The following is a 26,476-nucleotide window of genomic DNA, read 5'->3' as shown; positions in this document are numbered from 1 at the left end:
TAGTGTTGGATTAAAGATGGGGTTCTCCCTCTAATTGAAATGACAAGAAATTTCACACAGAGATTGTGGGGCTATTAATACAACGGAGTACAAAACAGGCTGTAATTGGGAGCATATAATCAAGCTAAAACTAGCTGATAGTGTCTTCTAATCAAGAGAATCTAGACCACCACAGAAAGCGTGTATTCTGAGCACTTAGACATAAATGAAAGAGAAGCGTTACCAGTTCATCCCCTTGGTCTGAGATTCAGTAGACATAAACTAGACTCTTTCACCTTATAACAAATGATAGTGACCATTGCATAAAAGCAAATAAATATTTTGCTAGTTAAAACTATCCAACAGCTCACAAGATGCGAGTCAAATAAAGGACAAATTAGTAATTCTGTATTATGAAAAACTGCAATTCGAGACATCTAGGATAATTTAAAGGAAACCACACAGCTGAAATCACATCTGTAGCCTCTTCCATCGATTTGCAAGTAAAACAATAGGATGACAACAATAATCCATTTTAATGTGATTTTTCATTTTCCTCTGTGTAAATGAATTCTACCCCTGCAGGGGTATGCACATTTATTTTCAAAATGGAAAATTATTCTGTGCATCACAGAGCTACTTGAGCATGTTTTGTCTTTATTGTTGCCGCCAGTAACTAGTTCACACAATTTAATATGTTTCACCCCATGCCTCAAAGGCATCTACCGCCACGTTCTTTGCCATCTATCTGATGGCAAAGAACTTCTTTTTTCAAAGGACTTCAAACTTCAAAGGACTTCTTTTTTTAAACAGCAGTGTGTTAAGAGGAAATTGGACACATACAGTCATACACACATGTACTTGACCTCAGGAGCACAACATTTATGGTTATCAGTACTGTACAATACATGCTCAAGAATAATAATAATAATGGTCAACATCAATTTAATTACATACAGAGCTCCACTTGAAGTCTTAATCTAATAAATTAGTAATAAATTATAATTACAAATGTCTATCAATGGGACAATTCAAAAGACAGTTCTTCAACACAGATGTAACCACTGATTAGAAAAAAAAAAAATTATAAAATTAATCAATGCACTAGTAATAATACAGAATCGCATGTAAGCATATTTACATTCAGACAATGTACAAAAATTTACAAGAGAGCCAATCTGTCACTTTAAAAGACACGGTAAACAGAGAGGAAATTAAGCCTTTGAGCCCTTTCACTACTTCAGAGTGAGGAAAAGATTAGACTTTGACTCTTCATTGCTCCGACAGCCCTGATAAACACAGAGGGGAAACTGGGTGTGAAATCACCCCACATCTGAACATGAAGGTAAATCAGAAATTAAGACTTAACCCTGCTGCAGACTCACAGTAAGACAAATGCTTTCACACATCCATGCACGCACACACACACACACACCCACACAAAATACACATACAGACACACTCTGTCTATATCTCTCCCTCTCTCCTTTTCATGCTTTCTACACACACAGAAATACAGAAAATCTTTTTCTGTGAGAAGTTCACCACTGTAAATCTCTTCCACCCGTCTTAGGCATCTTTCTTTAATCCCTTTCAAAACTCTCTCTTGTAGGCAAGGACACTTAAAATCACTCACACAAAACCTCTTAGTGTTCACAGTTATATCGTTAGGGCTCTTCTAGATGCCACAGCCCCTGAGATTTAACTGGGAGCCACCCAACCAGTCTCTAGATACTAAGCCATAAACAGAAAAAAAAAAAACAGATTAAAGTGTACATCTACGAACACAAAAGCAATGGTGGCACTTCCCCCACATGCATTGGCTAACGATGAACGCACATTTCAGTATATGCTTGTGCAATAGGCTCAGACTGAACAGAGATTGTGTTCACCATACACGATTTGACAGATTTTGTGTAGGCCCTGACACAGAGCAGATAAAGCCATTTGAAACGTTATAAAATGTTACACACCTCCCTGCCTGTGCTGTAAACACAATGTTATCTGAAACATCTTTAAAAGGTCCGGAGGACTGAAGTTTGAATCTGTAAACTGGATATACGAATAGTCTGTCTGGCAGAAACCATGCATGCTTTATGACAGCTTAGTCACATAAAAGCCAAGGCTGTATTTGGTCCAGAGTTCAGATTGAACATAATGGATCTTCTTTAAAACTTCTGCTGTGGTAATGAGAACGTTCTTCTCGGACGGAGTGAAACAGCAGCCTAATTATGGGAAGATGAGCCTCCGAGGAGCAGGCATACATACCACAACCATCTTCAGCAATATATAATGGAGTTAAATGCAAGAGAACAGAGCCGTACTGTGGTTACGCATTGTTTTGTAGGCATACGATCCATTTGCTGCAACTTCTCTGGCATTAAAAAAAAAAAAAAATCATGGCAATACAGCAAATGGATTTAGGTATGAAAGTCCCGTCAGCCATTGTGACGGCTGAGGTAATTGCATGCTCTAAAGATCTGATCCAGCCACAAAGTTTTCGGTTCTCGGAATGGTTTGCGCAGTGCAATTCCTGTTCATTAAAGGGTGCAGGGTCAACCTCTCACTGCGGGGCCTGTATGGGCTGTTAGGGGCACTTGGGAGCCGTAGTCATAGTCCAAATCTACAACATGTGAGCTGCCAATCAACCTGCCATGAGAGTAGCCCCTCCTGTCCGTACGTCTGTCACGGAAGTTCTGGATGTAACTCTAAAAGAGAAAGCGAACGTGCAATCAATCTCCGATAAATTGAAAAGATAAGCATAGGGATTCGTGATCTGGTTTCAAGATAATGCGAACTGGCAGATGGATTTGCGGCGAGACAGACGACTGATACTTACTGGAGAAAGTACATCTCCATCGAAGCGGCGAATGGTGTTGGGTTTCCGGCGGTGGGTGGGCTCCGGAGCCTGGAGTTTGGGAGGAGGGTTTGGGGGATGAGGGTTGGTTTGAGGGGGGTGGTGGTACTTCTGTTGCTGCGGCAGCTGTTTCTGTGGCTTTTTCTTCTTTTTCTTTCGGCATTCCCTTCTTTCTTCCTTTTGACGAATTCGCATTAACTGCACTCGTCTCTGCTGGTGACTAATGAAGACTAAAAAAAAAACAGAATTAAGAATGACAGATATTAATGGCAGATATTTTCTTACATGGCGTTAGCACATCAGGTCACAACTGCAAAACAGAGGCGTTATTCTATCTACTCTGTAAAGACACGATGCAGTGTGTGTATTGGCTGGATCTCTCAAACAGTGGTCCAAAGCCAAGCTGATAAACAAACCGTTGAGTGTTTTGACACATTCTGCTCTGTGCAGGGCTAAATCGACATTCTGTTCTCTGTCATTATTAAAAACAGACGGATTATTTCTGCCCATTCAGTCACTCTGTTGTGCCTCAACAGCTTCGTGGCCCATCTGTCAGGGAATTCATGTAATGATCTTTCTCTCTCGCTTTCCCCCTCAGAAAACACTCCTCCCACTCTCGCCTCTATTCTTCTGCCCCCTCCCCCATTCCCGCCAAAGAAGGGCCCAGCTTGTAGTCATGGCAACCACCCCCAGTGCAGTTCACGCCGCCTGTTCTCCCAGCGCGCACTTTAATTCTGAATATTAGCACAACGTTTTGTTTAGCCTTGCACTTGACAAGGAAAAGTACAGTATGTATGCGTACTTTTAAAAGAGAACTACTCAAGGTGCATTGATTTCATCTACCCACAATTCTGTTCTTATTATGGGATAAGTATTCTTGTTCTTAGTTATCAGTAATAGACCTTGGTCAAGGTAGCGTCATATTTAATTTCAGACAGGAGTGAAAACTACTAGGCTGTAAGGGATACAAGTACAGTGCATTCAATAGATTGTACTGTTGACAATTTCTTTCAAAAAAAAAAAAAAATTCAGTCAGTAAAAACAGTTTGAAGTAATAAAAATGACATGATTTAGGACATTTACACAGTGTGTTCCATTGTCTATCCCTCACAGCTTTATTTTCATTTGCGTTAAATTCAATATGGCATCTAACCCGACTGAGGTCTATAGAGAGTGTGACTTCTACCCATGGAAATTTCATGCTGGTGGTTGCTTTCTACAAGACAGTGATGAAGCAATTTAAAAAACCCCATTCATGGATTTCAGGTCAGGCCTTCCCATTGATCACTGAGACTTGTATGCAGGGCACAGCTGAGCCAGTCTGATCTCCACAGGATCACTACCACAGCAAGTAATTAACTAGGACACCCATAAATAGAAAACTGCCAAAAACCTTATCACCCCAAAACACCCAGGATACCCAGGGGGAAGTTTCAGAAAGACACCTTGTTGTAATGAAGTCCACGGAGAGACATCCTCTTAAAGGAATAGTTCTCTCAAAAAATATCAATTCTGTTTTTGCAAACTCATATGGCTTTCTTTCTGTTGCAGAACACAAAAGAAGATATTTGGAAGAATGTTTTGGATTCTTTTGTCCATATTATGAAAATCAATGTCTGAAACTTTAAAGAACTGAAAGGGGCATACTTATTTATGCACTCTTTTGAGCTTGAAAGTTTTGGACCCCACTGACTTTCATAATATGTTCAAAAACAGTCGAGACATTCTTCAAAATATCTAAAAAAAAAAATGTTTTGAACAACATAAAGCTCAAAACACATTGCACATGTGCGACATGGATCTAATAAACTTGGCCACGACGTGTGTGTAGACTGTACGATGATGACACCTATTGACTCGTATGCTACGTTACTATAGAAGAATAAAAAAATGATGATTCCGCACACTATCAGTCCATGTAGTGTACATTTTTACAGTCCAGTAAAAAACAGCGACGTTTCGGTCCACTCCTGTTTTTTTGCCACTGTTTTTTTTGTAATAAATTTCTATATTTAGCATGGACCGACAGTGTGCGGGATCATCATTTTTTATTGATTGGATACCACTTTGTTGTTGGAGTTTTTTTCTTAAGCCCCTATCAACTTCTCAGGTGTGCTGAGTTTGTGTTGATTGACTATAGAAGAATAAAACATCATCAGCATGCGCTAGTGGTAAACAAAATGAGCATGATAAAATACACTTTAGCAGTTGTATTTTCATGTGCATGTTTCATGTGGAAGCGACGAAAGAGGAAGGGATAAGAGCTTGAGGTAAGCAGTTTTATGTTTTAGCACCATGTCGCGTTGATTTCATGTCGCATTTTTATTGGTTGGTCAGTAAACATGGATCGTAGCAGAAAACACACTGTGCGATGATCACGCTGTATCGCAGGCTATCTTTGGTCGCAAGACCGTGGCAACGGCCGTCTTTGAAACTCTCTCACTGTGCAACATATGAGCAGGATTAGGAGCCAGGATCACAGAAATCGCCACAACTGTTTCACGATGCCAATCTTTCCTCTGGGACAGCTGAAAATCATGCAGTGCGTTTAGGGCTTAAGGGTGAGTATATAAAATGATAAAACAAATATTTTGGAGTGAACCATTCCTAGAAAGGATTTAATGATGATGTTAATGTTACACAAGGGATGTTCAATCACGCTCCTGTAGGGACACAATCCTACAGAGTTTAGCTCCAATCCTAATTAAACACAGCTGAACCAGTTAATCAAGGGCTTCAGGATTACTTGGCTCTATCCAAAATCACCCCCTATACCCTCATTCACTATTCCCTACGTTACTCCACTAATGAATGAGTGAATGAATGAAAGCAAGTGATCAAATTCGGGCACCAAATACATCAGAAGGGCTGTGGACACAATCTGGGGAGAAACATTTAGTGTGACCCTCAGAATGCATGGGTATTCTCTAATGGCTATTGGTTAAGTGTACATAGGTTGTACAATCATTATTACAGTGCACTATAAGACCGAATGAGTGCACTTAATAATGTCCAGTATGGATTTGAAAATCACATTAAATGTCTGAACCTTCAAACAGAACTTGAAACTCTTGAGGACTGGACTAGGATTGGACACCCCTTGTGTTATACTAAAGTCCAGAATTTACTTCATTTTCTGTGTTCCATTCTCTCTAGCACACACTTGAGTGCACAGAGCCATTTAAAGTATACTCCATTGACCATGAGCATGGACGGATGCACTACCTAGTGGACCTTTGTTTTTGAGTACTCGCACATGCGGTGTTGCCCATGGATATATAAATCTGTCTGCATGCGGATGGTGTGCGCAGACATCAATGGACTGTGATGATGACAGAAATTGCACAGACACACACAGACTGTGTGCAAGTCATAGCAGACATGAAAGTATGCTTTAGGCTTAAAGGAATAGTTCACCCAAAAATTTAATTTACTCACCCTCAAGTTGATCTAACACCATGTCCTATCCAGATGCAACAAAACAAGATTCCAGCGACAAGCAATTTGTCTGTCCAAATCTGATGTGAAACAGCTATGTGACATAACAAAATCAATCAAATATCACAGCCAATCAGAAGCACGTGTGGGCGGGAACTCTCTGAAAGTGCACTGCACTCGCGTCGAAATGAATGTTTAATCAAATTCATTTTTTAACATTATTAAAACTACATACTTAGTTACTGGTACCATCTTTTTATTGAGTTCACGTTTTTAACTTACATTTTAATTTATTTTCAAGATCTATTCCAGCTCAAATTAGACTCTTTTAACATTGAATGAAGTACATGATCAGTTTCTGAGATTATCATTAGCTACGTTTCCATCCACCTATTTTTATGCGCATTTTGGAATATCGCATAAAAAAAAAAATGCTGGATGGAAACTCCAAGATGCGCATAAATTTTAAAAACGTGCATAAAAAAACTTGTGCACATTTGAGTAGGATAAACTTTTTATCCGATAAGAAAAAATTTGCATAAACTATGATGGAAACACATTTACCGAATAAATTCCTCCATGTGCATCGAAAAGGTCATGTGACTTTGCGCTATGAGATGGGATAACTTGACTAACCAGCGGACTGATCTCATTCACAGCATCTATATGATGTTTTGGTCGTTCTAAAATGCCTGAGCAAAGTCTGTCGTCAAAGTATTTCTGTATAATTGTATTACACGACTGCGTTCCCAAACAGCAGCATCCACCTCCGAAAGCAGTGACAGCATCTATTGTTTCTCGTCTGTTCACTCTGAGGCGCAAGTAATTTATCGTAATTATTAGATTCAGTGGCTTCTCCTAGTTTTCTTAGTGATATTTAGTGCCCGTTTACCAGGAAGTGACACTTTTGTTCTCTTGGACTCGTTGGATGGAAACGGTGCTTTATTCGCAAATGTTGTTTTATACGATATTGTGCATACATTTTATTCGAATCTTTGGATGGAAACATAGCTATTGTTATAGTTTGCATGCTGCAACGTTGCAGAAATAGAAATCACTACTAAAATAGAATCCGCTGTCACTTGTCACGACTGGAACAAAAACTCAGATTAACATGGAAAAGATATCTTTTTATTGTGTGTCGCTGTGTTGCACAACATCTGGTTCAGACACAGTGTAAAACTGTGTGAGTTTCTATCTTCTGATGAAGACAAAAGAAGATATTTTTAGGAATGTTTGCTGTTGCTGTTAAATGGTAGCCATAGCCATTGATTTCCATAGTATGGAGAAAAAAAATACTACTTAAGTCAATGGCTACTGTTTGGTTACCAACATTCTTCAGAATATCTTCTTCTGTGTTCTCATACAGGTTTGGAACAACTTTAGGGTCAGTAAATGATGACAGAATTTCTATTTGGGTGAACTATCCCTTTAAAGGTGTCATCGGATGCCCATTTTCCACAAGTTGATATGTTTCTTTAGGGTCTTTAGGGTCTATAACATACTTTTGTTAAAATTTCGCAATGGTAGTGTAAAAAACACCCTTTTTACCCTGTCAAAATCAGCTCTGTTTTCAGTAAGCTGTTTTTTAGTCCATGTCGCTTTAAATGCTAATGAGCTCTGCTGACCCCGCCCCTCTCTTCCGTGGGGTGATGAGCAGACTGTAAACTTCAGACTGATATATTTCAAATGTTTATTTCTTTTAATTTTGATGATTAGAGCTTACAGCTCATGAAAGTCAAAAATCAGTATCTCAAAATATTAGAATATTTACATTTGAGTTTGAATAAATGACCATCCTTACAGTAAAAATTCTGGGTATCTCTTGTTCTTTGAAACCACAATAATGGGGAAGACTGCTAACTTGGCAATGATCCAGAAGACGAACATTGACACCCTCCACAAAGAGGGTAAGTCACAGAGGGTCATTACTGAAAGGTGTGGCTGTTTGCAGAGTGCTGTATCAAAGCATATTAAATGCAAAGTTGACTGGAAGGAAGAATTTGGGTAGGAAAAGGTGCACAAGCAACAGGGATGACCGCAAGCTTGAGAATACAGTCAAGCAAAGCTGATTCAAACACTTGGGAGAGCTTCACAAGGAGAGAACTGAAGCTGGAGTCAGTGCATCAAGAGTCACCACGCTCAGACGTCTTCAGGAAAAGGGCTACCAAGCCACTTCTGAACCAGAGGCAACGTCAGAAGCATCTTAACTGGGCTGTGGAGAAAAAGAACTGGACTGTTGCTCAGTGGTCCAAAGTCCTTTTTTCAGATGAAAGTAAATTTTACATTTCATTTGGAAATCAAGGTCCCAGAGTCTGGAGGAAGAATGGAGAGGCACAGAATCCATGTTGCTTGAAGTCCAGTGTGAAGTTTCCACAGTCAGTGATGATTTGGGCTGCCATGTCATCTGCTGGTGTTGGTCCACTGTGTTTTCTGATGTCCACAGTCAACGCAGCTATCTACCAGGAAATTTTAGAGCACTTCATGCTTCCTTCTGCTGACAAGCTTTATGGAGATGCTGATTTCATTTTCTAGCAGGACTTGGCACCTGCCCACACTGCTAAAGGTACCAAAAGCTGGTTCAATGACCATAGTGTTACTGTGCTTGATTGGCCAGCAAACTCGCCTGACCTGAATAAGTATTGTCAAGAGGAAGATGAGAAACACCAGACCCAACAATGCAGATGAGCTGAAGGCCACTATCAGAGCAACCTGGGCTCTCATAACACCTGAACAGTGCCACAGACTGATCGACTCCATGCCACGCCGCATTGCTGCAGTAATTCAGGCAAAAGGAGCCCCAACTAAGTATTGAGTGCTGTACATGCTCATACTTTTCATTTTCATACTTTTCAGTTGGCCAAGATTTCTAAAAATCCTTTCTTTGTATTGGTCTTAAGTAATATTCTAATATTTTGAGATACTGATTTTTGACTTTCATGAGCTGTAAGCTCTAATCATCAAAATTAAAAGAAATAAACATTTGAAATATATCAGTCTGTGTGTAATGAATGAATATAATATACAAGTTTCACTTTTTGAATGGAATTAGTGAAATAAATCAACTTTTTGATGATATTCTAATTATATGACCCGCACCTGTATATTCATTATTACATCCAACAACAAAACACCTCAATCGCTTAATCTGAGACATTCTTGTCCTCCCCTGCACCATAGTTGACTCTATGGCGGACGGATGACAGCTCACTCGGGGCGGGTCTAAGGTAAGACGGCCTTGTCAATCAACTATTGTGGGAGGGGCCTGTACGTCATTCTGACAGGAATCTCAGAACAGCCTGATTTGAGAAAGGGGATTTTAAAATAGGGTTTATAAAAAAAAAAAACACTGGGTGGATTTTTATCATTATAGGATGGATGTGTACACACACTTCCAACACACATTTATGTTCAAACAACATGTAAAGTGAATTTTGCATCCGATGACCCCTTTAAGCCACAGTCTTGTCCCTTTCATTTAAATTGTTTGCCAAACTTACCTTCTGTGTGTGAATATCCTTCAGCCGTGACCTTACACTGAACAAGAACACCCAGCAGCGCCAGCACCGGCCAAACTCCCATGACCACCCATGTGAACCAACACACTGGGCGAGGCGGATCCACCTTCACCCTCTCATAGATATACCGTGTCAAAGCGAAGAGCTCGACAAAATAATCCACAGTCACAGTCACCACAGCTGATCCGAAGACGGCGGTGGAGAGGGTGGTGAAACAGCGCTGCCACTGCAACGTGAGCACCGCAAACAGCATTCCCGAGCCCAGCAGCACACCCAGGGGAAGCCACACTGTCCTCGGGTGATAAAACTCCTCCAGAACCACCAGAGAGGCCAGGGCCACCAGTAAACCCAGGAGAAGTCCAACCATGAAAAGCCCCACGCTGCGGACCAGCATAGTGACCAAACCGCACAACGTGCCAATGCCCAGGCCTATGCCCACACTGGCCTCCACACTGAGCTGAGTATCCATGACCCTCTCCTTATAGCAGAGCATGAAGATGATGATGGAACCGAACATCAGACCCGTGAGGAACATTACCGCCTTGAAGCAGCGGTACCCTGCAAGAGAAGAAGGTGGAGAGGGCAAGATAGGGGAGGAGGAGGATGAGGAGGGGGTGGGAAAGAAAATGATTTTGGAAGGGATTATTATTTTATTAGCAAATGACATCGTAATTAAATATATGTAGATAACGATGATAAGCTCTGAACACTTTTATTCAATATGGCTAAGTCAAACAGCCTATCACACAGCAGAAACAAATGGGACAGTCACTTTTTGACCTGTATGTCAAAGTACATGCCAATTTTAAGCTACAGGTGAAAAATTACATTCAAAATTCACACTGAAACAGTATTCATCACCAAATTAAAAGCTTGTTTTAATTTGAATTAATTAGGACAGAAATACTACTATTGCATATTAATTTACTTTTAAAATACTTTAATTTACTGCTATATTCATATTTTATTTTCTAATGAATACAGTACAACCAAGATATTTTATCATGTTTTAATGTATACAGTATATACTGGTGTGCAGGACCTTATTTTGACAAAAAATAAAATGTTAATTGTTATTCTATTCAAGTAAGTAAATTCATTTCATTAGATTCTATTGAACTATTCATTTCACTAGATACCATTTTTGGTGACAAATTTGTATTAAATCATAAAACACAGAATTCACAAAAAAATAAAATAGAAAACACAGAATTTGGGAAAAATTAAAACAGATTTTAATGGGACCTAAATTAAAAATGTAGTTTATTCTATGGAGTTTCCATATAAATAAATAAGTTACATTAAAATTCATTCCCAACATCTAACTAACAAGTGGAATGCATTTCTTACAAAATAAATATCATGATGAATACAGAATGAAATGGAAAAATACAAATAAAAATCACACACACCTATGTATTCAACAAAATAAGCTGGACATATTTTTAAAAGGTAATTTCTAAAACAGCTCTACTTGAAATTCCAGGGATAAACATTTTGTTTGGTAACATATGAGTGGGATCATCAGAATTGCCTTGAGTGATGGTGTTTATGTTATTACACCCATTCTGTTGCTACAGTTACTGTACAAAAGTAGCTTTTAAATCAACAGGAGCCTTTCATAATGCATTGTGCTTTTCACTAAGAGGTTATCTGCTTTCACCTGATGCAATTTATAGCTGTTAATAATGGCCCAAATTGGCAGCAGAAGGGCAGGAAGGATAAATAGCATGTTTTAACATTTTAACGTAGTCACACTGGGGCCAGAATGCCACAGAGAGACGCTGCAGCTGTTCGTCACAGCTGAGATAGCCTCGATCCTCCCTCTCCCTCTCTCTCTCTCTCCTAGCAAGTAATAGGCAGTGAAAGCAAATTTCACAGTCAAGTGAAAGTGATAAAGCTTATCTAATAGAGAGGGACATAGATTTGTCACCCTTGTCTGGTTGTCACATTCAGATGGTTATTAGGTGAATTAAATTGGGCCATAAACAACCACAGCTGAAACAATGTTTGTGATAATGAGACAAAAACATAACCCATGCATTCACGTCATGCCAGAATCTGGGCTTGTTTTGAGTAATACTTCTTACGTAAATCTACATTTCTCCAGACCAGACAGATCTCAGTTTTCTAAATATAATCATTCATCCTTCGCAACCTACCGAAGAAGCAGTAGATGATGCCAAACAGGCAACACATGGAGCAGACGACAGACGGGACCACCTCATAGCGCCGTTCAATGTCCTCATCACAGCTGAACAGACGCTCTGGACTCCCATCCTGAGAGGGTGGGGAGAGCTTAAAGGCCAGAATCTGGGCAGTGGACGACATGCTGTCAGTGTGTATTAGAGAGTGTTACGTATCTTCACGGGAGCCGATGAAACAGGGAGAGTGGGGTCATGTAGAAGGTAGAGGGTGCAGAGAAGGTTCCCCTCTACAGCAATTTACCTGTTCAAAGAGATAAGAAGAAGATGAGCGTCAGAGACAGTTTGACTTTACCTGTCAAAATAAACACGGTATAGCCAGATCACATTTAAAAATTCTCTTTGTGACAACATCAGACAGTTTAACGCCAAGCTGCTGTCTGACTCTATTAAACTCTTAAGTCATATTTTCTCTTCATTTAGTCTTGTAATGTTTTCATTCTTCAAAATATATATTGGCATTAACTGACTTTTAAAACTAAAAATGTGCGATGTCAGTCCGAGCTAAATAACCTTTAAAGGGATAGTTCACTCAAAAATGAAAATTCTGTCATTAATTACTCACCCTCATGTCGTTCCAAACCTGTAAGACCTTCTTTTTATCTTCGGAACACAAATTAAGATTTTTTTGATGAAATCCGAGAGCTTTCTGAGCCTCCATAGACAGCAACGCAACGGACACGTTCAAGGCCCAGAAAGGTAGTAAGAACATCGTTAAAATAGTCCGTGTGACATCAGGGGTTCAACCGCAATTTTATGAAGCTACGAGAATACTTTTTGTGCACAAAGAAAGCAAAAATAAAGACTTCTTTCAACAATTTCTTCTCTTCCGTGTCAGTCTTTAACGCACGTTCTTGACATGAACCACTGATGTCACATGGGATATTTTAAGGATGTCCTTGCTACCTTTCTGGACCTTGAACATCATAGTTGTGTTACTGTCTATGCAGGTTCAGAAAGTTCTCGGCTTTCACCAAAAAATATCTTAATTTGTGTTCCCGAAGATGAACGAAAGTCTTCCGGGTTTGTAACGACCTGAGGGCGAGTAATTAATGGCAGAATTTTTATCTCTGGGTGAACTATCCCTTTAACGTCAACACTCTGGCATAGAAGAGCCCTCAAAGGCTTAGTCAAACTGACTTAGTAAACATAAACATAAGCATTATAATTCTGATTTAAAACCAAACAGTTCTGTATACTACGTCAGTGGATTTGTGCACTGCGTGGTTGTCAGCAGTGCTTTAACTGTTTTTAAGTGCATCACACTGAGCATATTTGCCGTATTAAAAAGTCAATGTTTGTTAATGTGTACTTAAAAGAAGAATAGTGAGTACTTGGTAATGCTCAAGCCCAAAATACAGAACAGAAAATCAATGTTGTTTCGCAAAATATGAATTCGATTTTTTACAGAATTCCACATTAAAACATTCAAACACAAACGACTACATCTCTTTGCCAGTGAGGGATTTTGCTTGCTTTAGAAAAATGTACAACAACAAAAGCCTCCATCACACCACAAATGGTCCATTGCACAATATGGCTGAAGGGGGAAAATTGCTCCATTAATTTATATGTTGGTTCCCTCTGCTATTCAGACATGATGCATTATTCTATATCAATTTATCTTTTTTCATAGGATTCCAGTAGAGTTTCATGCCATGGTAATATAATGCTTGACTTCTGAATCGCAAAGGTTGATTTATATGTTGGTTCCCTCTACAATTCAGGCAACCTTTGCGATTCAGACATCAGGCATTATATTGCCAATCCAAAATTCACCCAACTATATTGGAAAGCTATGAAAAAATATATATTTTTGAATAAAATTAATAATGTTCCTGGAAAAATTACAAATATCCTTTCCGCTACTCTCAGAGGAATGTCTAATCTCTCTCTGTTCGTGTTTTGATTTGGCCTGAAAGGATATTAACCAACTTAAAAATCTGTTGAAAGCAAGGAGCAAAAAAATTGAGCCTCCATTAAGCTCCTACATATATCCAACTTTGACTTGGGACTGTGGGGTATTCATTAGTCTAATTCAAAAATCTGACATACACTTTAACTTGCCCTTTGGCATTTACTGTGAATCTGACACTAACCAATACGCTTCATTAATGAACGGAGACAGTATTTTCATCAGTTTCTAAAAAGCTGAACTGAAAAACCAGGCAGAGCTTTTAATACATCAATGTAAAAGCACCATGTCCAGCAACACCACCTCTATTTATTTACATCATGACACATGTATCAGAACAATATAGATCTTCAGCTCTGTGACAGAACACTAGGGGTAACCTCAATGGGCAAAACAGCTAGACATTATTATCGGAAGCCTCTTGTGTTATGAAAGATTCTCCAGTGCAAATGAATGTTTTCTTGGCGCAAGAAATGTTATAGAAAATAAAGCCTTTATATAACTGCGATAACAATACCTCACTTCCTGTCTGTTGTCATAACAACAGTGTAATTATGGGATGCTACAAGTTATACACCATTTGGCTGAGATGAGGAGAGCGACCTGCCACCATGGCAACAGCCTGAGAACCAATCAATGTTTTAGCCTGCCTTGCAGTTTTTTCAGTGCTGGAGTGTTTTCTCTCCCCCTTAAGCAAACCCCTCCTCTTCTGCACCCAAGACGTGCAAATAACAACTTGGCCCACTTGGGAAAGCGAAAAAGATACAAAGAATAAGAGATAAAAAAAAAGTGATCGGAAGAAAAAATAACCCTCTTCGGCTGTAGTTTTGATTTGGAACATGGTAGCTGGTTTCTGCTAGTCCAAACTGGTCCATGCTGGGCACTGACTGGTCCAAGCTAGTTGAACAGTTTGGATCTGAAACAAACCAGATGGTTCTTTGAACATGCTGACTGGTCAACCATCCAATGACCATCTTGGACCGACTAAAGGCCTGGCCTTAAAGGAATAGGACACCAAAAAATGAACACGAGAGTCCAAACAACCTGTAAAAATCACAATAATCCATAAATTATTCATTTCATGGAACACTGGTCAATTTTTTTCTTGTGAAGTGAAAAACTGTGTGAAACAAAGCCATCGTTATGGTGTTTTAATAGTAAAGTGTTGCTTCTGTCCAAAACACCAGTCCATCAATATTAACACTTCCTTCAATAAAAAAAAAGTTAATCCCTTGTTGTCTTCATCAAAATACACCAACATATTTGTTTAGAACTGTTTTGGACTATGTTGCTTGTAAACAGTGCTTTATCTGTGCATATTTCTCTCCTGATTAAGACGAGACAACTTTTTGCCTAGAGTAAGCAATAGTACGGACAGAGAGCTGGAAGCACTTTAAAGTTAAAAGCATCTTGATGGATTTATTTATTACAAACATGCATATTTTTACTTCACAAGATATTGATTGATGTACTGGAAACATTTGGGTTACTTGTGGATTATTGTGATGTTTTTATTATCTGTTTGGACTCATTCTGATGGCACCCATTCACTGCAGAGGATCCCTTGGTGAGCGAGTGATGTAATGCTAAATTCCTCTAAATCTGTTCCAATAAAAATAAAAAATAAAAAATAAATATAAATATATATATATATATATATATATATATATATATATATATATATATATATATATATATATATATATATATATATATATATATATATATAATCTACATCTTAGATCACCTGAGGATGATCATTTTTGGGTGAACTATTCCTATACTGACCAACTTGGATCACCTGAAACCAGCAACCATGTTCCTGAGACAGAGAACAGAGAAAAACAGAGATATAGATGAGAAAAGAGAGAGAGAGAGAGAGAGAGATCATTTTATTAAGCCATGTTTTCCTTCATCCATGCTTGAGTACATTTGTAGCACACAGTTCAAACAGGCTCATGTTACAACAAGAAAAAGAAATTGATCTGGACCAACACTCCACAACAACTCTCAGCACTCAGGTGAAAAATTAATCAATTGAATGGAGAGACCGAAAGAGATAACATTACATGAAATTTCACCACTGGAATGGCCTGGGAAAACCACTTTCAGGTATTACTCCATCTTCATGCAAAGAGCATTATTCAACGGCAACTGTCTCGGAGGAAAAGAAGCTGTCTTCAACCTCTTTTCAATCACTAAAAAAATCTCTGTTGTTCACTTTCTATCTTCTGATGGTACCTTCGGAACGTCCCAGAGCACTTCAGATCATGGGCAACGAGTCCTTGTCTGCCTCAGGTGTAGATGTCAGTCATGATGTAGAACAAAAGGCTCTATTGAGCTTGCGACTTCACATGAATATTTTAGAGACCGCTGAAAGGCCCGCAGAGAAAATGTCAGCAGAATGAAGCTCAACCCATGTATTCACGTGTATATGTATGTGCCCTGCGCGTTAGATGGAAAATGGCAGATCAATGTAAAGAGCTGTCCAGCTGAACAAAAACAGACAATGTGATGGGCTTGAGAACAGCCTCTGGAGACTGTCTCTGGAACTAGAAGCCTTGCTTGAGAGCACAAACAATGAAAAACACTGTGAAAAGTAGCCCAGTTCTGTGCTACAAGCAGCCCCGTGTGTGTGCATCTAGGCTAACTACTACAGCAGTCACTTGGCACCTGGTGGTCCTGAACATGCATCATGCCCCCCATGTCTGCTATAATGTGCGACACTGGATGCACAATTCACAAATGACAGAATCAGGTAAACACCCATCTAGTAGAAGAAAAAAAAAACAGCATAATGCTTCTATATTGTGTATTGCATAAAGAGATATAGAAACAAGAAAATACGCACGGTTTACACTAGTGCGTTTTCGTTTTAAAACGGCGTTTTAGAATGAAAATGATCCTCATCTACACTGGCGTTTCAGAAATGATCTCCGTCTACACTACAAAACCGAAAAAGCATGTCACATGACCATTCATGCAGGTACAACCATAGATAGGTAGGATGCGTCTACTTGGAGCGGTCGAATGGGGAAATCTACCCATACATATCTATGGGTACAACAATGAGCATGATGTTATTGTTTACACGGTCGTCAAGGATACGCAGAGCAAATGTGGGCAGCCACGCCATCGTTTTCAAAAGACTCCGTTTTGGTCCGTTTACACTGAAACGCAACCATGGAGTTTTAAAACTAAATTAATTAATGACAGAATTTTCATTTTTGGGTGAAATATCCCTTTAAGAACAATCCCTTATTTAAAACTGCTACTCTCTCATTTAGGGAATAGTTCATCTACAAATAACAATTATGTCATCATTTATTCAACCTTACGTTGTTCCAAACCTGTATGACTTACTTTCTTCTGTAGAACGTATTACATGCTATTTTGTGAAATGTCTTGGTGTGTTTTTTTTGTCCACACATTTGAAGTTAACAGTCTGATTTGTCCACTAAAAAGGTTAGGTTACTAGCATTCTTAAAAATATATTTTGTTCTACAGTCAGTCAAACTGTTTTAAAATGACATGAAGGTGAGTAAATGATGACAGAATTTTGTTTTGGTGAAATATCTCTCTAAGAAGGGTCTTAACCATTGGATAAACAATGTTACAAATCTGTCTCTTTATGACTTGAGCTTTGCCACTGATCACTTTACTACTAAATGAATATTCACCATTTTGTCTTTCCAAACAATGCATTTATTTATTCAGTGGAACACATTTTTAAGAATGTTTCATATGTTTTTGTCCAAACAAAAGTCTGCAAAAGTGCAAAAGCTCCCCTTGAAAAACAGATAGTGTGAAATAAATTCATATCACTAGACTAGCACATTCCAAGTCTTCTAAAATAATTATTTTTTGTATAAACATCCTGCAACAATAAAAATATCTCCTTTGTGTTCAGCAGGAGGAGGAAAATCATACGCGTTTGGAACAACATGAGGGCGAGTAAATGATTTTCATTTTAGGGTGAACCTGTACAACTCCTATGTAAACACCCTATTTGCATGTAAAATAAATTCAATGAATAGCATTTACTTAATGTTGTGAGTCTGCTGTCAGATTCAGTAAAACTGATCCTGCCCCACTCTTGAATAACAACCACTTCACAAAACATTACATTGTGACAAGATTACAAAACAATTTGTGCTGAAATGTGAAATGGACTGAAATCACCAAGAATCATGTTAAAAATAAACTGGAAGGACAATTTTATCCTTTAGCTATATACTAACTGGAACAATAGCATGTATTTATGCATTTAGAAATAACTGAATCAATTCTATTTCCTCTTAATTACTGCAACATGACAAGCAGCCAAGTTGCTGAACGGCAAGCAGATGCTGTTAATGTGTTAATGAATTCATCAGAAAGCTGTTTTTGAAGATCTAATAAATGGTCTCTTTGGATGTTCTGAAAGTTATGTTTTCATGTACATCAAACTTTCACTTCAAAAGATCAAGGAAAATCGAATTATGCTTTATATGACCCTTTTAAGTCATTCTAAGGTCAATTCTAATACAATTTTCTGTGTTGGTTTTAGGAGAAAATCTGCAGAAGGGTTGTTAACATGGCAAAATGTTTGAAAGAGGGCTGAGAGTGCTCTTAATGGTAGCTGACAACACAATAAAATTAGCTAAAATATTTCACAAAGCAGCGAGGAATGTGTAGAACTTCATGAATGAGTGCTGTTTAAACTCCCCATTTCAATCTTACTATTAGCTGCATGATCAGGTCTGAGAGCTACAGAAGGAAATCCTTCAGCACATACAGTAAACGCTGAATCCCACCACCCCATTCATTAGCTCCCTGAAGAGCACTTGCAGGTGTGGAAGGCAGCGTCTGACAGGTAAATGCACTCTCTCAACAACCACTTGCTCGTCTGGAACGAGAGAAAGAGAGCAGATGCCAGCCAAGGCTTTGGGCAATGAAGATAAAGGAGCATCCTACTAAACTGTCCATTTCTTATTCCGCTGCAGTCACCATTGTGGAGGTCTCCCTGGCAATGGTTGCCAGGTTAAAGGGATAGACGGTGGTTGTGTAGAGAAATGTGAGCATCTGAACTGAGGTGGGCAAGCATGCAAAGGGAATAAAAGAAAGGAAGGGGTGACGGTGTGCGTCAGTGTGAGATAAAGAGAACGGACACGTATATTTGAGAGAGAAGGGTATGTGCGTTTGTGTGTTTGAATGAGAAAGAAAAAGAGTGTGTGTGGTTGGACTGAGTGATTTAGCGGACAAGGCGATGGCCCTGCTAAACCTCGTTAATCTTGTTGAGAGCTTCTGCTCTAAATTCCATTAGCACTGGACTGCTTTCTCCTTCTGCTGACCTGAATGATATAAGCAATGTGATGGGTGTTTGTATGCTGTGTGTACATGGTCATGTGCAAACCAATGTGTGTGTCTTTCAGTCTGGGATTCTTCAGTTTTATCCACTGGCTGTCGGCTCTAAACAATGACTAACCCTACAGCGGCCTCACTGCGCGTTACCATTCTGAGTCAGAGGTGAGAGAGAACGAACGTGGAGACTAATACAGCTGCTCAGCAAACATCACGAATATACACACACAAAACACAGACAGCATAGATTCTTGAATCTATTACATATTCCTTAAAGAGATAGTTGGCCCAAAAATGACATGGCCCAAACAAACCATAAGACTGCCATCTTCAAAACAGAAAAGATTTTTAATGAAACCTGAGATTTCAGTCAAACTTTGACATATTGAACAGTTCATGAAGAGATCAAAAAGTAACTTGTGTGGAGCGGTTTAATCCAAGTTTTCTGAAGCAGATTACATCAGATATGGTTAATGGTGGCTTCTTTAACCAAGTATGCTGAGCGCCACTCCACTAAACATGGGGAAAACAAATGGAAAAATAAAAATCTTAGATTAGTTTGCTCATGCATGTTGCCAAATAATATGTACCTTCAACATATTTTGTCTGTGCCCAAAAACGTAAGAATGTTTTCAGTGGACTTTCAAAAATTTGCTTTCCTTGAGAACAAGAAAAGATACAGTATTTAGATATTGTTTCATATGGTTTAGTTAGTTTGGCATCAAATACAGTGTGATCTTTGGTTATCGAGATCTGGCAGCAACAGCAGATTTCTCTGCATGGGCAAGCTTTATGTTATACCTCAAATGGCAGGGAATTTATAGTAATCTTAATCCAAAGTCATGAAACTCTAGATGGCACAGTCTGATAGGTTCTAACTCAATCTGATATAATGACATTATCATTCACATGGCGCAGCTGATTGGTTCTTTTCACATCAGCCGCCAATGAGCTTGCTGCTCAACATTCAAATACTCGGCTTGTGCTTGCTGTAGCAGCTGCAGTGCACTTCAGAAACCCTCCACCTTCCCCAGCTCCACCTGTATAGATCTGCTACGGGGGGATTTCGTGTATGTTATATATGGGGGTTATTTTATATATGTTATATGTGCAGCAGCAGTATTTCTTACATGCTGACAGCAACAGTGATCTTGTCTCTTCAGAAGACTTGGATATTGCCACTCGATTCACAATTGGTTTGTTTTATGACATCGTTCAGAATTCTGAAGAATTAAGGTTTTGGTGTAATGGACTTTGAATAGAGGGACAGTAATTTACCAGGTTTCATTAAAATATCTTCATTTGTGTTTCAAAGGTGAAGAAAAGTATAATGGATTTGGAATTACCTGAGGGTAAGTAATTGATTACAGAATGTTCATTTTTGGGTGAACAATCCCTTTAATGCTGCTTTTCTTGGTGGGTTTTTTTTTTTTTTTTACTTTTTTTTGGAAGTTGATAGCAGATGGTTACTATGAACTCTCAAAGAACAGCAAAAGCTACATGACTTCAAAAATGTTTACTCTAGTGAAAACAATAACAGCATATGGGTTTGGAACAACATCAGGGTGAGTGAACAATTATCAAATTTAAATCTGTGGGTGAACTACTCCTTTATGACTAAACTATATGTGTGTGTCTAACTGATTTGGGTGTGCGATTATGAGTGCAATCACCATTAGCAACATAAATCACCACCTCAGAGCCAATGCAGCTGACTTCAGATTAGAACTGGCCTACTCCGTTGCACTACACATCAGTCCTGTAAGGCTCGAAATGCTACAGAGCAGAACACTCCATTCTAACATTTTCAGAAAAAAACGTATATTGCATCAGCATGGGGGCCAGCAGAGCACTCAATGCTCTTGGCACACAGTCAAGCAGGGAGGCCCCTGGGTGAACCCCTCCAAACTCATTCCACTTTCACAGAGAGGACAAAGGAAAGGAAAAAGAGTCTGAGGTTTGTAATAAAAGCTGGTGACTTCAAAGAATACACAGCAAGAAAGTCTATGAAAAACAACAAAAGCAGTGGCATTTCACACTTCTGATCTGACAATTCATCATCGTCTGCTGTTCATTATTTTCATTGTTTCATTAGGGGCTCATTTACCTCTGATTGCTCTTGATTGTGCTGTGGGTGGATCAGTAATCAATGGGCCGCAGTCACAATCAGTCGTTAGCATGTAAATCTGAGCAAACAAATGAAGTGAGTAAGTAATGTAATTATGTCCGAGCCTTGGCTTCACTTTACATTTGTCCCAATACACATGTGGGGCAAGCATATTCTTATGCACACACACATACAAACCAAACGAGCTTACAAAAGGGCTGGATGACCTCTGCCACCGACTTTGTGTCCAAATCAAATGCTTTGGTGATTTTCCCAGGCTGCTCTCGGGGATGATACAGAGCATCTATTGAGCTATTCTTGGCCTGGCTAGGAACAGAGTCTCTGACAATCCACTGGAGCAGAAGTGGATAGAGTAAAGACCGGCCTGAGGGAAGAGAGGGTGCTATCCGGCATGTACAGGAAGAACAAATCAGGAAAACAGGAATAAAGAGTAAAGAAACCAGGAACGGGCAGATAAAGAACTATTTGCTGAGAGATATATGGAGGAAATCCATTAAGTGCATCATTCCCCCCTGCAGTCAGGAAAAAACACATTAGAAACAATACTACGAGCAAAGAACAGCCCTATTTGTGAGTTAAGATCCTGTGCTTTACACAGAATCCCACTTATGAAGACCACTGAGCTTTTGAGGCTGAAATGTAAGGCAATGTCACAGATGAGCATAATAATTAGAAGAAATCAATTGGGAAAATTAAATTTATTCAGAAAAATTGGAGGCACATTCAAGTCACCATGAAATTGAAATCGACAGCTTTTCTTTTATCGTCTGATTGATACTTTGTACTTTTTATCAAGTAAAAGGCCTCTTAGTATAATTTTAAAGAATTTCATTAAATGTTTGCCCCAATAATAAAACAAAGTTTAGATCATAAAATTCATATCATTTAAATATGATCTTACTAAAACAAATGATATTTATGTGCATTTTATGCAAGTAGTCTGCTATATGTTATAAAGATTCATTTACATTACAATCTATTAGAAACTTCTTTACTTTCTGGCCATACAAATATCAGCAACTGCACCAAATTGCACTCAGATTGGACCTCTGAATAAAACTGAGGTGTTTTCCTCCTCGAATAGGAGCCCTTTATTCTCCTATATCATACTTTATGAGCCATAAAATCCTGATGTATCAATAAGATACTCAACAACGATCCAACAATAGAATCAGCTGGCAAAATCAAGTCCCGTGGTACATTTTTCTACTTCAAGAAGCACTATATACACGTCACAATAGGGAAGAAAAGACGATCGCAACATCCTTTTCATGTCGACATTAATGATACCATGCACCAGGAGGAGGAATTAGCCTCTTTTGTCACTATTTTATTCTAGCTTTTAATCACTACTCCTGATTTAACCAACACCAAAGCCAAATCCAGCAACATCTTCAAGATATAAATACCTATTTCACTTCTTTGAACCGATGCCTTGAAGTCCTCTGGTGATTTTCACCGGGGATGAGACTGAGAGATGAAGATCTAAATAGGCTTTTCTCAGATTAAAGTGTCCCTCCTCAGCCAAGTCCAACATGACGACTACAAATCAACGCCAGAGTCTAAAAGCAAACATTAGCTTAAACGTCATCTGTTGCTTAAACCATCTTCTGACCCGTTAAGAAGCTTTAAATTTGGCTCAAACTGATAAATGAAGTTTTCAGAAATCCATCCATCATAAATGCAGCTGATAATAAAATGACTCCAGTTCAAGCTCATACAAAAATCATTTCTTTTTCCACTTGAGAGAACATTGTGAAGCCAAACAAAGAAAGACACTCAGCTCTCACATCCACAGCAAAGAACACAGGGTGGTGTGCTAATTTAAACCATAAATCTCAATGGCATGGCAGGGGATCAGTAGATAGATGTACAATATTCACTGGGGAATATTTTGCTTGGCTCTTATATCATTACATGACTCACCAAACATCTGCTCTAATGTATCATATTATGGAGTACAAGCGACGTGCAAAGTCTTTTAAAAGCGAAGGACGAACAAAAGATGAGTGATGTGGCTATGAGACAATTCTTATCTGCCAGTATTCTTACCCACGTACAAAGACGTGTTGCTTGCAGAAGATAGAAAAACTGATTGGAGACAAATGCGGAATAGGGATAGAAAGCAAATTCAACAGTAGATCAGTGCAAGAACAGATCGAACAAAAGAGACAGCAAATGTAATGTAAAATTGTCACAAAAACGATTACAGATAAACTGCATGAAATTTCTGTCCTCTTGTGAATAATTAGTATAGCAAGAGTTAATTCTCTGCATTAAAAAGTTACGGATATCTGAAAAGCATTTTTCAGCAAACAGCATAAATTTCTCTGTCTTCAAAGAAATGTGAGACTCTGGAGCACAAAACCAGTCATAAGTGTCAATTTTTTCGAAATTGAGGTTTATACATCATCTGAAAGCTGAATAAATATATTACAATATTTGGCCGAGAAACAACTATTTGAACATCTGTAATCTGAGGGTGCAAAAAAATTAAAACACTGAGAAAATCACCTTTAAAGTTGTCCAAATTAAGTTCTTAGCAATGCATATTACTAATCAAAAATTAAGTTTTAATATATTTACGGTAGGAAATTTACAAAATATCTTCATGGAACATGATCTTTACTTAATATCCTAATGATTTTTGGCATAAAAGAAAAATGGATAATTTTGACCCATACAATGTATCTTTGGCTATTGCTACAAATATACCCCAGCGACTTAAGACTGGTTTTGTGGTCCAGGGTCACATATTTGTTTTATTCATTAATAGTAGAGAGACTGATTTAGAATGCTTTAGAAAATGAATTTAACACTTATGGTCTTATTGTACAGAAAGTCTTAAGTGTTGCTGCATACAGAAACTATGACTGCTGGGCAGAGTAGCAGTGAAATGGATTTATCATCGGCTTTCTCCTGCTCTCCTACTCACCTCTCTACGCATCTCTTTCCGTTCTCCCCGCTCTGGCCTATCATCATGCGTTCTTCTCTCTGCAATATCCAAATCCATTCATTCTTTGCATCACATCATCTCAATCTTTCTCACTAATTCTCTTTCGAGCTTTATCTTCCACTCTCCCACGAATCAAAGACAGAAATGTTTGGTGTGCTGCAGCCTGACTCAATTAGACATGGATCTCTGAGGGGCTGCTGCTTCCTTCATCCATCTATAATTACATAACAGTCATCACTAGCATGGAAAACAGCACTTGGCTTTCATACAACTTCACGCTTTTCACGTTGTTTTCACCCCACCCGTTATTTTAACATGCCTTTGTGTGTTGGGGCAATGTTTCACACGGCTGCGCCTCATGTCTGAATGTATTGTAATCCTTAAACAGATGAGGACATTTCTTGTTGTGACACAACTTTTCTGTGAACAATATTTTCCTTACATAATCATGCTCTCTTGTTTTTCATAAATGTTTCATAATGGACAGGTGGTTGGACAATGACCAGTTTTCTAATACATCAATTATCTATGGCACATTAGAGGTGTTCAGCAAATCAGCAATAAAAACTTTTAGAAAAATGTCATGTTTGTTTTTGTTTTTCTCAGTAAAAGCTCTGTTCTTCTTCATCAAAAAATAGATAATGTTTATATTATATTTAATTAATAATGCAAAGTCCCACTCTGCTCAAACTGGAAATCAGCCACAAAATAAATAAGAAACCTAAGATAATTTTTTTTATATATATTTCCATCCAAAAACATTAAAGAGGTAAACAGAATGTTTTCAGTTAATTGTATTTAAGTCTTTTGAACATGCCTTTAGAATTTGTATTAATGTGAATTCAGACCTATTTTCTCATGATTTAAATTATTGAAATAATCAATCTATCAAGATATCAGTCCCAAAGTATTCCATAGATTCCAGTACCAAATCTATTAATATCAGTCAAATCTTCAAATGAACACTTCAGGGGCTTCTTTAAGCCATTTAGACACCCTTAAATAATTATACCTTACAGACAAGCAACACAAATAAACAAAATTTTAATTTTTAAAATAAAAAATAAAAAATAAAACTGTACTGTCACCTCCAATTTAATATAATGTAATGTTTGCGAATCGGTCATCCAGAAATATTTTTATTGGTAAAGTGTGGGTATAGGATTACAACACTGACAACATAACAATACAATAAGCGAGTTCTGTCTTGAGTGACACGTGACTCGTTCCACAGCAATCGAGCACGAGATCAATCCCGCTTGTTTTCACGGCGGATACCTTAATAAGTGTTCGTGAAAAAAACGTTTCTACACAATCAAGCCCTATAGCAGTGCATATTGTGATAGCAGCTTGTTGCTGCTCCCATGACACAGTACTCAGCTCCTATGCACACTATTGGACAAAAACAACCACATACGGCATAATGTATACAGCGCGAGAAACAAAAGAACACACACACACACACACACAATGGGCTGGACAATGGCTCAACGAAAACGACTCCGCTGCCAAAAATTGTTATCATATATAACGTTAAATATAAATGGCGAAGAAATCTTCGAGACAATACTCCTAAAAGCTATTTTGTCTTGTGATACTTCATTTTAGCATTGCAATTCAGTCCACCGTAATCAAACGCATTGTGGACAAAGGACTGAACAAACCCTCCAACATATAACCTCCCAATGTTTAGTACTATCAGTAAAACATCTTGAATTATTTTTTCGCCATATATTAAGGTTTGAAAACTTCTTTGGCGCAAAAATCTGAACAATAAAGGACTTAGATGGTGAAAAATCACATAACTTACCGTTGTGACAGCTCGCGATCAGTGGTTTTAACTGCGCACGCGAAGCGCTAATAACTCAGTTTTAGCATCCTTTGTGGAGAAGGGATTTTTTTTTCCCATTCCGAAGCATTCAGAATCCGGTCTGTGATCTGATAAGACAACTGGTGTGTCACGATGTTAAGCCTGTAGTATGGACTGTTTCACATAATTTGTTAGAAGAAGTCCAGATGCTTTCACACTGATGCGTTATCATCACATGCCTGCATTTTTTGGTATCCCTCCGGTTTCCTTTCTTTCTGGTGTATATCTGATGGTGTTTTCATTTTGATTCACATGCTTCGTGTCTTTT

General features: G+C 38.4%; 1 protein-coding gene across 2 annotated transcripts; it reads right to left on the bottom strand.

The window, feature by feature from the left end:
- Positions 1 to 204: 204 nt before the first annotated feature.
- tmem198a (transmembrane protein 198a) lies at positions 205 to 26,476 on the bottom strand. 2 transcript variants are annotated; one of them, XM_058788044.1, is made up of 6 exons: positions 26,149 to 26,476; positions 24,318 to 24,552; positions 11,955 to 12,240; positions 9,775 to 10,350; positions 2,819 to 3,066; positions 205 to 2,687 (listed from the first exon to the last, which is right to left on the bottom strand). In XM_058788044.1, exons 3-6 carry the CDS (start codon positions 12,121 to 12,123, stop codon positions 2,535 to 2,537), a joined length of 1,146 nt encoding a protein of 381 aa, XP_058644027.1. In that variant the 5' UTR covers positions 12,124 to 12,240; positions 24,318 to 24,552; positions 26,149 to 26,476; the 3' UTR covers positions 205 to 2,534. The 2 variants fall into 2 exon arrangements, with proteins under 2 accessions (XP_058644027.1, XP_058644026.1); XM_058788043.1 differs by lacking the exon at positions 24,318 to 24,552.

Source organism: Onychostoma macrolepis, chromosome 09, assembly GCF_012432095.1.
Source record: "Onychostoma macrolepis isolate SWU-2019 chromosome 09, ASM1243209v1, whole genome shotgun sequence".
Classification (NCBI taxonomy): domain Eukaryota; kingdom Metazoa; phylum Chordata; class Actinopteri; order Cypriniformes; family Cyprinidae; genus Onychostoma; species Onychostoma macrolepis.
This window is presented reverse-complemented; position numbering and strand designations above follow the sequence as displayed.